This window comes from Notothenia coriiceps, unplaced genomic scaffold (genome assembly GCF_000735185.1).
Source record: "Notothenia coriiceps isolate Sejong01 unplaced genomic scaffold, NC01 NC01_scaffold00006914, whole genome shotgun sequence".
Classification (NCBI taxonomy): Eukaryota; Metazoa; Chordata; class Actinopteri; order Perciformes; family Nototheniidae; genus Notothenia; species Notothenia coriiceps.
This window is the reverse complement of record NW_011339615.1, coordinates 1-17,570: the sequence shown is the minus strand read 5'-3', so window position 1 is coordinate 17,570 and position 17,570 is coordinate 1. Positions and strand designations below refer to the sequence as shown.

At 41.5% G+C, this 17,570-nt stretch overlaps 1 protein-coding gene across 2 annotated transcripts; it reads right to left on the bottom strand.

Moving 5' to 3' along the window:
- Positions 1-329: 329 nt before the first annotated feature.
- Positions 330-10,255, bottom strand: prkd2 (protein kinase D2). Of its 2 annotated transcripts, XM_010769293.1 has the most exons (18): positions 10,121-10,255; positions 9,661-9,792; positions 9,312-9,511; positions 8,691-8,874; positions 8,532-8,603; positions 8,349-8,366; positions 8,020-8,179; positions 7,811-7,922; positions 7,095-7,172; positions 6,692-7,010; positions 6,248-6,300; positions 6,069-6,141; positions 5,642-5,748; positions 3,999-4,160; positions 3,630-3,728; positions 3,065-3,332; positions 2,557-2,642; positions 330-1,780 (listed from the first exon to the last, which is right to left on the bottom strand). In XM_010769293.1, the coding sequence occupies exons 2-18, from the start codon at positions 9,698-9,700 to the stop codon at positions 1,559-1,561; spliced, it is 2,253 nt and encodes a 750-aa protein (XP_010767595.1). In that variant the 5' UTR covers positions 9,701-9,792; positions 10,121-10,255; the 3' UTR covers positions 330-1,558. The 2 variants fall into 2 exon arrangements, with proteins under 2 accessions (XP_010767595.1, XP_010767593.1); XM_010769291.1 differs by lacking the exons at positions 8,349-8,366; positions 10,121-10,255 and having other exon boundaries at positions 9,661-9,785.
- Between the last annotated feature and the right edge of the window lie 7,315 nt (positions 10,256-17,570).

Below are 17,570 nucleotides of genomic sequence, written 5' to 3'. Positions count from 1 at the left end.
AAGCATCCTTGAACATTTGCATTAGCCCTTATTTGAGTACATTCAAATAGAAATTGAAGTCGGCATGTTTGTTATAATCTTGCCAGAAAGGGACATGAAGTGGAGTGGATGTTATTGCTGCATTAAGGTGTTCATTATTCCTTTGTCTCGTGTTAACCAAAGCTTGTCTTCTGCCACTGAAAACCTGAGGGACAATATAGTCCCTGCTTTTTAAACGTCTAAGTAATGCATCTTAATCCCATTGCATGCTTGGTTCTTATTTAGATTACAGTTTCTAGATGACAGTTGAAGGACAGATGAATAAATAAGGCATCCAAGGCAAAAAGGAATATTGTTCAACATTTGTATTTTCTGTTACCAAGGCTAGGATTATCCTTCATGTCATACACAGTCTACGCATATTCAACAACTACATAGGTTACACATGTGTATAATAGACCATCATAACTACAGTATGTTTTATATTGTATCTAGATCATTCTACTACTTCACAGAAACATGCAACATATTGACTTGACAGGTTGTCAATAATCAAACTGCATTCACTCTCCAAAACCTAGTTTCCTAACCCAAGCTGTCTGCCAAAGCACTAACCACATCGAGAGAGAAAGACTTCTTTTCTTCTTCACAACAGTCAACGAGGAGCTGTGTTGTCCAAAACAAGTCTCCATTGACCTGTTAAGGGTGTAAAACATGTGCTTACATTGGCAGCATTTGATGCAAATACACAACTGTTTGACTTTAGAGATGGGTGGGGAAAGAAAATCAGCTTATGAACAGCACAAAGCAGGAGTTCATTTAAACCCGCACAGACATCTTTAATCACATGTATTTCCCAAGAGTCTATTGTGGCTCAAAACTAGTGGTAATTGCACATGGTTTTCTGAATGCCCTCCCGTTTTAACTACAGGGCATGCACTTATGGGGATGCATTTGTGAATGTAAATGGGTTTGCCTCCATGCCTGCACATTAGTAATTTCCAGCCCAGAGGAAGACCTTTGTCTCTGTAAAGCACCGAAGAGAAATTAAAACCAATCTTTACCGAATGCATAATGGCGACGGTAATTCCAGTCAGTCCAATTAAATGACAGCAAAAGCAAAGTTTTCTTTTAAAAAGGGAGACAGTTTCATTTTTAATATTCACTCCATTGTTGAGACCGAACACACCTCCCAGCAAAGACACTCTTTATCGCTTGTGGTGAGGTGGCATTTCCTGCTTAACTGTGAAGCATTTTGCATTGATAGGAAAAGAACGTGACACGCGTCATTCGTGCGAGACATTCTGATTTAAAGTTGACTCTAATGTAGTCTGTAAAAACTGCCAGCACAGCCGCACAGAGGATGTAAGATAGAGACGAGCAGTCCTCAGCATGTAGAGTTCAACGATTCAAAAGATAAAGAGGGTCAAAAGTGGCGGAGGTGAAAGATAACATTGCTGTAAAGTCAGCTGGACACTTTTCAGACCCATGCTTTTCAGGCTATAAGTCGACCATCACAATCCTCCCTCTAGTTCTTTCCTCCTTCCTTAATAATCTCGAGTCCTCTGTGCCTCTCTGGTCAGAGGATGCTGACCCTCTCAGTGAGGCCTTGCATATCTGCATCCTCCCCCCCGTCCTCTTCGTCAGAGCCCGCCCCAGCAGGAGGGACGAGGTGAGAAGGGTAAGGCAGAGTGTGTTCACGGGCAAACATTTGCCAGCGGGTGTCGTCACTCTCATGGGTGATGTAACGCCCACCGAGTTTGGTCTCGAGCTCCCGCAGGTCCAACCACGCCTGATAGTCCTGAGGCAAGCACATATAAACACAGGGATGCAATTTCAGTTTCAGGAAAAGATTGAAATGGGATTAAAGTGAAATTGGCTTTTATGCCATTATAGCTCATAGCCAGTAATAACTTTAGACCACGAGTGTGTGCCTGTATCTGTGTGTGTGTGTGTGTGTGTGTGTGTGTGTGTGTGTGTGTGTGTGTGTGTGTGTGTGTGTGTGTGTGTGTGTGTGTGTGTGTGTGTGTGTGTGTGTGTGTGTGTGTGTGTGTGTGTGTGTGTGTGTGTGTGTGTGTGTGTGTGTGTGTGTGTGTGTGTGTGTGTGTGAATGGAAACTCAAATGACCCTTCACTGGACTGAATGCTTCTGAGGTGATTATAAAAGAAACTTTTAGCGAAGTTAGGGCTACCATGACTCAAAGCTTTTTAAAGCAAGGACATTTTCAAAAGAAAAACAACAACAAGGGTGAAGTGGTTTAAACACAGTGAGAAAGCTCACCTGTTTTCCCACTGTTAAACATCTAACAGTTAATCTACCCTCATTATGGTGATAGAATATCAGCCTTGAGCTTAGGTCTTGCTGCTTGGTTGTGAGTGCAGACACCTTGTGTTTATGTTTGCCACTTTCTGCAATGGCTACAGATTTTGTAGTACCACTCTACCACTTATGTATCTGAAAAAAAAGCTGCTTCCTGATCTTTGCATTGGAAGTAATGGTTGAAGTGGAAGTGTACTAAAACATTTCAGGAACATTTAATAACGGTAAAACACTGTGCGTGTGTGTTGTATATGCTACCTGTAGGTATACATGGCTGAGACTCTTGTCCACGCTGTAGCGTTTCCTCATCTTAACTTGCAGCAGGTTGTTGATCAGGTCGGTGGCTGGAAACACAACAGAAAACAGATCAGCATATTTAGATATATATATATATATATATAGCTACACAGTAGAAAAAACCAGCGGTCATAAACCTATCAACAATTATACCTACAGTAAGCAAACTAGTTGCTAAAGAAAAAGAAATACAATAAACAAGGACCATGTTTAAGTTAAGATGACTGCACAAGATAATATAGATGGAAACCAACCAAAACACATCATCCTCTTAAATGGGCGTACACTTAAATCAACAGTTCTAAAACAGTTTCAACAAATCTGATTAGTATAACCTTCATAAAGTTGTATTTATTGCAGGACTGTTGTATTTGACTGTGTTTGTTTGGGCTAGGTGTTCCTTAATAATAACTGCCAACTGAGCGCACCCCTATATGTGCGTAACAATGACATGCCCCTCTGTGTTTACCATCACTGGAGATCTGTTTCCAGGGGTTGGGAGGGTACATGAAGGCTGCGTTGTGAATCTGGTCGTTGATATCTTCGTCCTCATTAAAGGGGAACGTGCCACTCAGACTGACATACATAATGACGCCGACCGACCACATGTCCAGGGAGCGGTTGTAGCCCTGGTTCAGGAGAACCTCCGGGGCTAGGTAGGCCGGGGTGCCGACCACCGAGCGGCGGAAAGACTTCTCGCCGATGATTCGGGCAAAACCAAAGTCACACAACTTCACCTGAGAGAAGGAGAAGTGAGAAAGAGTATGTAGGGTTCATAAAGGGACAAAGAAACAGAGAAGTTGAAATTACAGCTTTTGATTTGAGAAGAGAAAATAGATTTGAGGAACACGTCAGAGTGACAGCACCACACCAGCTCTGACGTGTCGTTGACCAAAGTAAAAACCATAACCGACGCATATTTAGAATGGGTTATTAGTTTTTGTACTGTGTGTGTGTGTGTGTGTGTGTGTGTGTGTGTGTGTGTGTGTGTGTGTGTGTGTGTGTGTGTGTGTGTGTGTGTGTGTTGTGCGTACCTGGGGGAAGGGGTCAGCTGAGGCAAGCAGCACATTTTCAGGTTTCAGATCACAGTGAACGATGTTCTTAAAGTGTAGATGTCTCAGAGCTGCCAGAATCTGGGCATAACCACACAAACAGGATATGAGTTAGTTTCATGCACCAGCCAAGCCCAATACTAGCGCAACCATTTCAAGATGATAACAACATAAATAGGCACGGCAAGCCAGAGTAGCAGACCACAATAAGACACTGCCGCATCAGGAAATGTTTTGAAGATATGGCTGACACACATACACGCTGCATATGAACCACAACAGCAATACTTTCCATGTCGTAGCAAACAGTTTCACACAACACCTCCTTTCTTTGTTGGGGCACCAACTCACCTGGGTGATGAGGAACTTAGTGAGCCTCTCGGGCAATCTGCCTTTCTCACTGGAGAGGATCATCTCGAGCATGTCACCATGCAGCTTCTCCATCACCACAAACACCTTCTCTGGGGTCTCAAACATACACTCCAGGTTCACAATGCCCAGGTGACGTAAACTCTGAGAGGGGGACAAGAGAATAGGATCAGGAGGGAAGAAGGAAGAAGAGATAAAGGCAAAAGAAGAGAGAGTGGTTAAAGAGATATGACACAGAAAAATAATTGAAAAAGAAGGTTAAACAGCGTGAAACAGAAACAGAATGAAGATTTGAGGTAAATAAGAAAAAATAGACAGAGACGGACAGAGTTAGCAAAACATGTAAAACACAACAATGAGAATAGAAAATGTGTTATCAGGTCATTATTCTCCAAATGCCACATGGCATCAATAACAAGCTATTTCACTTGAAAGCTGATGACTGTTAAGTGAGTAACTGCCTTTTAGTCACGGCTCATAGACTGATGCAGCTCCTGCCTGCCTCCTGCCATCTGCTGGTGAATCATGAACTTTACATTTAAGTATGAGCGAAAAGCAAAGAGTTGTTCAAAAAGTTTTCGAATAATAACATCAACAGGCTGAGAAACAAAAAGTGAATGTTTTCCCGATAAAACATACTGTAGTAAACAAAACAATAAACTGGGAACATGAGCTACATCTGAAGAAATATGACCTTCATTATGTGACCTTTTTGATCCTACAGCTCTTGTTAAACCAACCAGCTCAAGCACATGTTTCCTAAACAGATTGTCTCAGTGCTTTGATACTATTGTTAAGACACACGTGTGGTCAGATCCCCAGCCCCTGCAGGTGAAGTGTCCTCGGGCCCAATACTGAACCCTAAATGACCCCGAGGCATGTCTGTGGTGTGGAGGTGCTCAGTGTTTCCCCTAGGTTTACTGCTTTGGGGGGGTGCTGCCTGAGCAGGGGGGGGTAGAGAGAGGAGCTGTAGATTATTGTTATTGATTAATGCATCAGTGTTTCTTAGGGTCAAAAACACTAAACTCACAACTAAAAATGAAAGTGTTTAGTTTATTTAATAAAAGAGCACTTGTTCAATGTGAAAAGTGACAGTAGATATAGATTAGTTGCATAGTTTCAATTTGGTGCTATATATATATATATATATAATTTTAAAAAATAATAATATAAAGAAAAAAAAATTGAATTCTTTTGTTTTTGTTTTGTTATAAACACCTTGAATTTCAGGGGGGGGCGGGGCTCCGTTGGCGGGGTGCATCGCCCCTCCAAGACAATGGTAGGGAAAACACTGGGTGCTTTTTACTGAAGTCCCTTTGGGTAAAAGCATCAGCTAAATGAAATGTCATGTAACATATAGGTAAATACTAGGATGGGGATTTCCTTTGTTTTCAGAAATGGTTTCCAAACCACAGATTGGTTTCGGGTCAGACACTAAACTGTTCCTCAGAATTAAACAAAGAGGAACCTCTTACCTACTTCCTTTTAGAAATGTTTCATCACAAGATTGTTCTGGAATATTGAGTCTCAAATTAGGCCAACACGAAACTTATAAATGTCACAATGCACACCAGGTTTGGAATGACTGCCTGTAGGATATCCATGTACAGCTGCAGTGTGTTTACCTGCAGTATGGCCACCTCGTTCCTCAGCTGGCTCTCCTGCTTGGTGGGAAAGCGAAGCTTGTCAATGACTTTGACAGCCACGTCCCTCCCTGTCTTCCTGTGCTTTCCTGATGAAGAAATGCAGCTTTAGTAATAGATATGGTTAGAGATTAACCACCCATACATGTTGAGATACAGCATGTCATCCAGAGGTTACGATGTGCTTAACATAACGATCTGCAGGTTCTCTCTCTGCTTACAGACACATGTACTCACAAGGACGCTTTGTGGTGTACTGTTTTGTAAGATCCTTTGTTACTTTATTTATTCAGAGTAGAAGTTGTATCTATTATGTATATATAAATGTAAATATGGTGTCATGACAGCAAACTTTAGACATCATTATTTCCTATACAGCCCTTTGACCTTGACAGCTACATATGCATACCTCCATACACAACTCCAAATTGCCCAGATCCCAGAACTTCATCAGCAAAAATCTGGTACACGGTACCAATATCCTGTAGGGAAGAAACATTTCAAACATTCATCATCATAATAATCATCCTCAAAGTATAATTAACGTAAAGGTTAAAGAAACTTGATAGAAAATGTACAAAGTCATACCACATTCTCTTGGATTTGACTGTTGGACACAGATATGCTGACTGAGGCTTGTCCTGAAAATACAGCACCAGGAACAATGGTTAAACAGTGTGGCAGTGGGAGTTTCACATTGTGTATCAACCTCAGTTCAACATACCAAACTTGTGAGAGAACAGCTTAGTTTACTGGAAGAGTCTACCCTTTTTTTTTTACCAATATGTTTTGGTGCATGGCCTTCATCGGGTTGTTTCTGATTAAGAGCGGCCTCTTTGAGTAAGTCATCTAGAATTCGAAAGTTGGTTTTTTTCCATTGTTTTTCAAGCACACAGTTTTCTTCTGACGTAGCAACAGCACACACATTTTGGAACATTACACTTTAATACATATCCATCGATCTCAAACTGCAATGTGCCATTAAGTAATAACCACGAATAAACCACCTTCATTTGACTGATCTCCACTTACTGTGAGTTGTGTTCCCCTCAGCTGGCGGGGCATCCTGGAAGATGACGGGCATGAGTGCCTGGCGAATGACGCCCTCCCACGCCTTGGCCACCTCTCGCCCAATGCCACTGTTGGGAGCTACTTGGCTGGGGGAGGGAGGGGTCGGGGGGAGAGTCTGGGGGTGGTTGAGGCATGGCGGTGGGAGTGTGTTGGGGTCTTCCCCTCCAAAGTAGCACATAGCGCCTGTGATAAGCTCAAAGCAGTGAGGATTTGTGCCTGGAGGGACAAGTGAGAAGTTTCCAGCAGGACGCACCTCCAGGATCTCAGACAGAGGGATCTCCTGCAAGATGGTGGACCAGTGAGTTTACACGCCTCAAACAAATGACTTGGGATTACACTTTTACAGAGAGTAAACTATATTTACCTTGTAGTATTTGTTGGTTGTGTTGTTCTGGAAAAGGGTGATGCACTTACAGTCCAGACGCCAGTAGTGCCTCTTTCTCTGTTGAGGTTGGAATAAGGCGAGATGAGGTGGGGGCAACAGAGGTAAAGCAGGACATTAGGGGGTGAGATGGAGAGAGGACAGAGGGTGGCATGGTTCAGGCTTCAATATGAACGCATTTCAAGTTCTGCGTTGATGTCCAGAGGAAGAGAAGAGAGTCCAGATGAGAAGAAGGACAGGCAGGAGCACAAGCTGCAAGATGAGAAGGTGAAAACGAAGGGAAAAAAGACAAAAGTAAAAAGAAAGGAAGAAAAAAGGAGGGAGTTAGTGAAGCCAGAAAGTGAGAACAAGCAAGGACAATACTAGAGAGGCAGAAAGGTTCCTCAATTAGAGGATGTGTTGGATAAGGAGAAAAAGATAGCTTGAATTCACAAATGATCTGCATCTTTACATCTGTTCTTCCATAAAGATCAAATGGAATGGACCGAGAGCACAAAGCCAAACCAGAAGAGAGGAAATAGGAAATAGACTGCTGACATGTATGCCTCTGGTGAGAGGACAGTAAATAATGGAAAAGGAAGTACATTGAGAATATAATTGACATCTGTATATTCAACTGCTACAACAACTTTTATTTTTAGAAGAACTGGTCTAGATACCCAGAGAGGATAGCATGGGAATTATGGGTAATGTTTTACCAGTGTGTCCTTATTGCTGTAGTGAACCATCCACCCTTCCTTGATAGACGTACTGGATCGACGGGTTGTCTGTCTCACAGACTGCACCACCCTCATTAACGGGATGTAAACACTAGAAGAAGAAAAGAGGGTCGAATGGGTTATCGTTTCCCTTTTTGGCTATGCCTTCAGCACTCCTTGACTTTGTCTCCAAACCTTTTCCCCCATACCTTTGGTCTCCACTGTTTCCGTCCTGGTTGTTGTCCGGGGAGAAGGAGCCAGGGATGCTGCAGGCCTCGTCCGAGTCATCTATTGAAGACTTGTCCGAGGCGTCGTACTCACTGCTGTAGTCCATCGGCACCTCAGGGTCGGTGCTGGGACTCAGCATGTCTGGGGCGGAAGACGAGGGGGAAAGTTTGAGTGCACCTTGATTTAAAGTATATATGCATAAAAAAGGCTGTGAAAGGATACTACGACATGCTGCTCATGTGACTACGACTAAGGCTATTAGAAGACTAAAGCTTGACATGCATCAATGCAGAGTACCGGTGATACTTACCACAGTTACTTCTGTTGTCTGAGAAGATAAACACATTAGTTACAGTAAGTTCAGAGGTATTGGATAATGTTTTATATTATATATTTGACTAAAAGTAACTGACAATAGAGACATACATTATTTGATCAAATCCCTGCAGGGTTAAAAGACATTTAAAGATAATAGATTGATATACTCCCTCACCTCCAATGGTCTCCCCAAGGCAGTCATTGGGGACCTTGTATACACAGCGTTTATGGCAGTTAAACTTGCAGTCTGTAAGAAATCAAACATGTTTTGTACATATAATCTAATTAGATGCATTTTATATTTTGCGTCACCTGTCTCTCAGTCTGTCCTCACCTTTGCACTGAAGGCCCTGCCTGAACAGCCCTCGCAGGAGTCTCTTGCAGTACTGGCACACCGTCGGTCGCGTGTACGAGTGGACAGCAAACGTGTGGGGCACCTTCACCTTGCTCATCAGGATCTTATCCAGATGAACAGGTCGGCCCGTGTAAAAGCGCCGGGCATCACTAGCGGTCCGTGGCTAGTCAAATAGAAAGGAAATACTAATTATCCATTCAATTGTGTGTGGGTAAATCAAATAGTAAAAACACATTATGAATATTTTGTTAGAAAAGAGTAGAAAGAAGTTTCAATGCAACAATTTAGGGAGAAAGTTTGTGGATTACCAGACAGACAGAGGGTGAATATAGTTATATTCAGACAAACTGTATGAGAAAGATAATGTGTTATGTGAACATTGAAGCATTTAATCATGTTCTAGTAGAAATATAAAATACAAATGTGAACTGTAGAAATGGTTTAATAAGTCCTCTTTCAAATGGGTTTACCTAGTTTGTGACACAACATGAATCAAAGCTGTGTGACGTGGTTAAATGAATGGGATCTGCAGGAAAGCCTCCTTAACTGTAATAGTCTAAACCTGGCCAGAGCATTGTGTGTGCATGAATCCATCAGTACCATCTGTGTCTGTGAGCGGATGAGGCTTGTTTCCTCTGCGCAGGTGGAGGCTGTCCCTGCACTGTACACTGAGTCAGTGGTGGTGAGGCGCAGGGACTGGCTGCTGCTCAGGGAGGTGGTGGAAAGACGCCGTTTGCGCGCACCACTGCAGTTGTTCGGGATGCTGAATGCACAGCGTTTGTGGTAGTTTAGTCCACATCCTGCAGGGGGCGCCACATATCAGAGAACCAGGGAGAAAGAGAGAGGAGGAGATGGAGCATAGTTAGTATGTTTTATGATTTATTTCTCAGAGACATTCGTGGGCCACATTATTTGTTCTTATCACTCTTGTTCTCCGTATGTTCCTCACCGTCACACTTGAGTCCTTGTCTGACCAGTCCAAACAGCATCTCTCCACAGTGATCACAGAAGGCCGGGGCCCGGTAGGAGTGAACATTAAGTGCATGGGGCCGAATCTGAAAATCTTCAAACGTGGCTGCCGCTGAAAGAGAAAACAGGCTTGGTCACAGTGGGTGTCGAGATACAATCAAACTCCTATCCTGGTCAAATAAAAGAATGATCAGATGGATGCGATGGAAACAGCATGGACAATATAGATTGTCAGGAAGTTTTCTTGCCAACAATGGAGCCTTATAGTTTGAAACAATGACATACCAGATCAGAGTAAGATAACAGCTATAGTAAAATAAGCAGACCTGATAACAGGAGTTGTGATGCAGAGCAAAATGAAAGGGAAATAGCAAAAGGAAATAAGGAAGTTCATTTAAATGTTAACATGGCTGACTTGTATTCCTAATAGGATTAATTACCTGATAGCACCACCTCCACCAGATCTCCCTCCTGAATGTCACAGGCACCTTTAACCAGCTGCAGGATGTTGTTGGTGGACGTGTCATGCTTGAACAGCAGAATCTTGTCATAAATGCCATAGAAGCCGCACTCCGGGAACTAGAACATAAAACACAATGTAAATGTAAGTTAGCAGGATCAAATGTAGAAAAGGCAGACATTAGAATAACATTTGTACTTCAATCACAGAAAGTCCATTTGTTGAAAGACTGGAAGTTGCACTTCTTATAATTCAATAGAGGGTTTTATAGCAAATAATAACTGATTGCATGTTCAAGTCATCAATACAATCACTACACTTCTGTAAGGGGTAGGAACGTCTCACTTGAAGAGGGTAAATACAAAATTAGATCCAATATTTATTTTTGCAATGTTTGGATGTTTTCTAAGAACAAAATTAGATACTAATAAAGGGTACTATGAACTTAATTACAAATCTGCAAAATAGCATAGCAGAGGAACTTGCAAAAATACAGTGTAAAAAGAACATGCAATTCAAAAAGTTTATTGCAAACTGAGTATATATATTATAATTATAATGATTTAAAAAAAATATTATTTTGAAATGGATCACTTTAAACTGACTTGCAAAGACAAAGCATAGCAGCAGACAAAGCAGCTTACTGTCAAATACTGAAGATCAACAGTCCAGTTTTAAATAGAAGCCAGGAGACATTACGCATTCAAAGGTTGGTCAGACAACAAATGTTGAACTAAAAACTGCACCAAACATCCTAAGCAGTTACTGCTGTTTTCACAAATCTGCTGTAAAATATCACACTTAGTACTGTGAACCGCGCAGGAATGTTCTCAAGCATATGTCGTAACCATAGACTCTATATATAAAGTGTGTATGTCCTCAACTAAGTACATTACACCCTGTTTAGTAAAGCCCCTGGAACAGCCAACAGAAACACAGAAGACCCATTGGCTGATTTCAACAAATCAAGAAAGTTGGTCAATGTGGAATCAAGACAAACACTCTATCCTATCTTCCTATCACACACACACACACACACACACACACACACACACACACACACACACACACACACACTTCCATGAAGCTCTTCCAAACAGATGAGAGATGAGCGTGTCAGTCAGAAGTCAGCAGAGCAGAGGTTGTCATAGGGAAACCCTGCTCTCCTGAATAGTTAATGCTGTCTGGTTCACTTCAGTGGCCACACCACACAGGACACCACGGCTCCATACACACAAAGGGAAATGGAGAAAGAGAGGGGAAGACATTCACCAAGCTTTAAAAAGTGTCTTTGTGTGAGAATGCAGCGGACCCGACTGAGTGACACCAGAAGAAGAAAAATAGAAAGCAAATGCACCACACAAACACCCCTCCCTGTCTCCCTTGTTGTTTTTGTTTTTCCAAAGTGGAGTCAAGATTGGCCATGTGGCTCTAACAATTTACAGGAAGGGGAACCCTGGTCTCCACCTTGGAACCACACAATGACACACATACACCTCCTCCTCACTTACCAACTGACACACCCTCCTTTCAAACAGCTACACAAACCCTTTCTTCCCCCATTTCCCTCCTTTTCTCCTAAATACATACATAAGCCTTCCTCTCAGTTTCCCAAAAGGCAATCCACATCACCACATCTGAAATCCAGGCCTGGTTTGTCGCACTGCCAAGCTACGTAGTGAGTCCACCACGCCCAGCAGCGGGAAACTGCTACTGACCTCACAGTCAACTACAAAAGCACAGTGGCCTTTTAAAAAAAAACATTTGCTTTAACTCATTATTATAAAAGTATATTTTGATTGCACAACGTAATGGCCATAGATAAATGACACCATAAGCATTTTAGACGTATAGCTTAAGTAAGCTATCCCCAGGTAAGGGTAGATCAACTTTACGCCACAATAGAGCTATTTTGATGAATGAGGCAAACACATTCTCAAACAACTAATAGCTATATGTATTATTATGGAAAATTGAAATGGACAAATCAGAAAAAGGAAGAAAAAAAAGTTGCCAAGTGTTCTGTTTGTTAGCACACTTGTTATGTAAAGTGGATTCTCAAACAACTAATAACCATAAGTTGTTTTAATCAATATGTAAATAGACAATTAAATAGAAGAAAGTAGTTTTTAGTTTTTTTTAATAATTTTGAGAGCAGCCTCATATTTGTAAGCCATTTTATCACAACACTTTTTAAATGTTTTGTTTATATGAATTGATTTTATTTGTGGTTCATAAATAGAATAAAATCATGATTGTAACTGATTTTAAATTATATTTCACTGAAACAACTGTATTTGACTCTAAATTGATGAGCTTGATGGCAGCCATGAAGTGTAACGTTTCACAATGGCTTGGTTAGAGGAATGTTATGTCAGTCCGCTATGTCTAACTCATTTGGAGCCCATTGTATGTGACTTCAGGTGGAAGATCAAATTACATTACATTACATTTAGCTGAGGCTTTTATCCAAAGCGACTTACAATAAGTGCGTTCGACCAACAAAGTACAAACTTGAAGAAAACAAAATCATATAAGTACATCAGGTTTCATAGAGCTAAAACATTTCAAGTGCTACTCAACTGGCTTTAGATAAGCCAGTCCTTTATTAGTATACATACAAGTGCTTCCAAATGAAGGTGGGACCTTTAAAAGTCTGTATGAGCGGCAGATGCAACAGCAGTAGCAGCAAGAGACAGCATAGTAGGTCAGCAGTTAGTGTATTGTCGACTCAAGTTGGGCCGCAACAACTCTGAAAAATCCTTAAAAACATACTTTCAACTGTCAACATAGAGATTGTGTTCTAGTGAAAACAATTGAGGGACGTGTGATTATCCAGAGTGACAGTGACACTGTTTCTTAAAGGGGAGGCTAGCTGCTGTTGAATTTTTTCCATTTTTTAAAACATTAGATCAACACCAATTCCGTCATCTTAATTGTACTGTGGTGGAGGCAGAGATGGATGGATAAAACCAAAATAATCTGCATGTCTGGATACCACTAGCGGTAAAAGCTTTGGGCGCACAGACCCTTTGACTCCAACAGTCTTTCTGGCTTATGGTCAATTGGATGAAACAGAGACTAATAAGAAGAGGCTCCAAACCTGACCAAGAACAGACTTTAAAAACCCACAAGTTCTCTGACAGGACTGAGTCATATAATAACTGCATGCATTATTACCTGGGATTGCCACAAATAAGACCAACTGCTGCCACTTGTAATTACAAAACACCCACGGAGCCCAGATCAGAGCAGACTCTGAGCTCTGCCTAAATCCACAGACAACCCTGGGCCTAAGTCATTTGTATGCCCCACAGTCATTATGCCAGCCTTTCTGCGATTAAACCTACACTGTTACTGCTCTCTTATTTCTGAGCAACTCAAGCAACAAGGAAAGTCATATTACCCTACGCCATCCGTCCAAAACATGCAAACCAACCAACCACAACTGCAGTTGCCATGTCTGTGCAAACCACAAGTCTTTACTGCGAAAATAACAATATCCCCAACTCCCCAGAACCACAGTAACCAACTTTTTTTTTCTTCTCTCTCTCCATCCCAGTACTTAGTGAAATACAGGGTAGGGATCGCATTAAAGCTGCACATTACTCCTGTCTGTACATCAACATGTTGAAAATGCCATTATTCAAGTCAAAGTCAACTTTAATGTCAATCTTTCAGTTTGTGTGTACAGACAGACAGATCGAAATGACGTTTCCAAAAATCCCGAATACAATAAAATTATACAGTATACACATATGTATATCCTATATACACAATCAACATTTACACATATGCACACATTGAGATAAAAAAACACAATAATCAATGTATACAAAATAACAGTCACTTCACTATCAATATCTTTGGTGCAAGATTGTCCATAGATGTGCATTTATTGCAGATTGTCCATAGAAGCTTAAAAAGAAAAAGTGTCTGGTGCTGGATTTGAGTGTGTGCAGGGTGGAGAGGGGGGAGAGAGGGGAGAGAGGGGAGAGGAGGGAGGGAGTTCAGCCTCCTGACAGCCTGGTGTAAACAACTGTTCTTTATTTGTCTTGTACTTACATAATCACCTCTATATGTTTGTGTGCACACTGCATCTTTGGCTGCGAGGGTCAGGCAGATGTATATCCTTGCAAACGATTTTGAGTGTGCGTGTTGTAGACAAAGAGCTGGCTGTATTATCACACTGTAGAACAGTTTGCCTGGAGACAGGGCTGTGTCTCTAGCCGGTTTCTTTGGGTTACCAGGGATCAGGTTGCCTGCACTATTCCTGCAGCTCTTCGGGCCAACGAAGCCATTATGAGTGAAATGAATTATGGACTAGGTCATCTTCACCTCAACCCCTCCCTCTTGTTCTCCCATCACACCTCATTTCCTCCTCAGCGCCTTGTTCTGCAACCTCTCTTTTTTCTTCTGGGCTGTTCAGCTCTACTTACCAGATATCAGTCTCGTATTTATACCAACGTTGTATAAGCCCCTCTGAAAAGGAACAACATACAATAGGAGTAAATAAAGAAAAGCATTCTGTCATCTTTTCTGAACTTTACAAACATTCATCTTGATGTGGTCCACTCCCTCTCCAGAAAGCTGATGTAATAATACGGGCAGCCAACAGCGCTTTCCCTCGCCAATGACTTACCTAACCTTTCACCAATGGCTTGATGCTGTGTTCAGTTTGGGACCTGACATAAACACTGTCTGTAAAAGTAAACTGAGAAGAAAGCAAAGCAATCTGTACATCTAGTAGTACGATGAGTCCCAAGACATAAACTGCTTTTGCTTGCTTCACTTTATGTGCCTTTTCATACCTCTGACATGCTGTAAATTCAGCTTCTCGAATGTGAGGATTTCAGGTTTTATTTTGTTGGATATGATGGTAAATGAAACACATTTTATTAACGGTTCCTTGTTTTTGTTTTTTTATGACTATCACCTTAACATGTCCCTTTTTGGTGCTGTGGGTCTCTGTGTGTTGTTACTGACTCATCAGTAATGTCAAACATTCATCCCGATTACTCAAACAGTTGTTATTAAAAACACTCAATCACAAAAAAGGGTCTAAACACTTGAATATGCACAAAACAAGTGACATCACTCTGTGTGTACACTACAATCACAAAGGTCTTTCTCGTCATATCAGAATGATGTCATGGAACAAGACTTTTGTGAGTGGAATGTGAGCTCAAAAACAATGTATTCAAACACCAAAACACACACATGATGCCACAGCGCTGTTTGCCATTTCCTCTTAGTCCTTGTATTATGTTTGTTTGTTTGTTTACTTCCCCTTAGACTACCTCAACCCCCTGGCCATATGAGGCGATCTTTTGCCTAAAGTGAAGCAAGTGCAGTCAAACAGGAAACTGTAGATTGTAGAATATGAAAAGACAACCCAATTCCTCTTTCCCCTTACAGTTTACTTTACATTGGTGTTGCTATTCGTAGAAAGCCTTAGATAAAATTCTCTGAAAAGTGAATTCAATATTGATGTTTTTTTTAATTCATAGATAATCCAGACAAAATGTTGGAACTGCAACTGAAAGGTCATGCAAGAAAAGAGACAGCAGCAGGGGCATGCAGAGTTTTCGTCGATGCTCCAGCAACAGGTTAGTGTCGTCACTGATGCTCACAACACTAGCACCAATATCCAGTGTTCGGGTTTTACCTCGACCTCATTGGCTCTAGAGTACAGCTTCTAAATATAGTCCTTCTTTATATAAAGACGCTGCATGTGTGAAGAACACAAAGACTTTTATGTCCTGCTGAGAAAGCCGCTTGCTTCTGTTTTTCATCCTCCCCATCATTTCCCCTCCAGCAGCTGAGCATGAAACACCTTTGACCACCAAACCGTGCAAAACATGCAAGCACGCTAACACACGCACGCACACACACACACACACACACACACACACACACACACACACACACACACACACACACACACACACACACACACACACACACACACACACACACACACACACACACACACACACACACACACACACACACACACACAGTGCCATCTAACCAAAGCAGTTTATAGATATGCAGCAACTTTACATAGTTACTCATCAACAAAGCAGAAATCAAGCCAGCATTTTGTTTAATGACTGACTGTAGTTATTCTTCAAAAGAGGCATTTATGAACACTTCTAAATGCTATTTGATAAGTTTGACTTTTTGTGTGGATGCAAAAGGGCTTAAAGCAAGTATTACGACCTGTTGCGGTGTTAATCTGCACCGGGAAATACTTGGATTCAACTTATACTCACTCCATTGCTCTGTTAACTATTAGGGGATGTTGCTGGGAGTTTCCTGACATCAACAACGCAACATGTTTTCCACACATTAAAGGGCAACTCCAAAAGGTCCATGAACTAACAAAGAAAATACTTTTCTAGATGCCTTAGGCCAAGAGGCGCCTGGCCCACTGATTTTATCCGTTCTGTATCACTACCTTTCCACTCACCATAAATGATTATTTGTACTAATTTATTTAAGAAGTAGTATTGCCAGCAGAATAATGAGCAATTACTGTTGCTAATTTGAATAAAGTACCAGCAACATTACAAGTATTAATATCATGTGTGCCTCAATGACACAGGAAGCTACTGCAGCCTTGAGAGTGAGATTTATATCTCTTCAAAGGTGTAAAGTATATCTATAAATGTACGGTATGGGTCTGAGGAGGAAGAGTGACGGCATTTTAAATATAAGGCAGTTCAAATGGTCACAGAAAACACACACATACAAACACATTCACAGACGGACAAAAAACTGCCATATCATTCAACATTGCGAAATGCAGTGAATTACCGGTTGTTTGGCCCTTCGTCCCAGTCACATTTTAGACTTAAATGGGATAACAAATATTTAACCGTACTTTGCAGTCGTTGCATTGTTTTTTTTAATAGTGTAGTGAAGGAGGACTGGGAGATGTTACAGAATGACAGGAGCTGAATTTGTGTTTACACGGTTCAGTATGTTACAGAAACACTGAAGTTCTGCAGAATCAATCTGGCCAAACTCCAAAGATGACAACACATGATGAACCAATGAGAATCTGCATGGAGAAAATGCAAAACGTGCTGTGTGTGACACTGAAAGCTCAGCTCTGTAAACAGTGTGACCTCTATAGCCCTACATGGTGCTCCTCACTGATGTGTTTCTGCAACAGAAGCTGGTAATCACAACAGGAACCTGATCCAGCCATTTTATAGTCATAAGGAAACACGCTGCGTCCCTTCAAACAACAGACATTGTTTAAACATCCACGGCTTACTGTGTAACAAATCAAAGCCTCCTGAACACCTGTGACTGGTCACACTCAAGTTCTGGATGATAGAGCTGTAGGGGGTGTGTGTGTGTGTGTGTGTGTGTGTGTGTGTGTGTGTATGCATTTCTAACTGCATCCTTTAAAAGAC

Excerpts from the sequence above, each read along its gene's own strand:
- prkd2 (XM_010769293.1), bottom strand. The coding sequence starts at position 9,700 with ATGCTGTTTGGACTGGTCAGACAAGGACTCAAGTGTGACG. Across the intron at positions 6,142-6,247 it reads GTCAAATCCAAGAGAATGTG|GATATTGGTACCGTGTACCA; the intron begins GTATGACTTTGT and ends TCTTCCCTACAG. Across the intron at positions 3,729-3,998 it reads CTAAGTTCCTCATCACCCAG|ATTCTGGCAGCTCTGAGACA; the intron begins GTGAGTTGGTGC and ends GGTTATGCCCAG.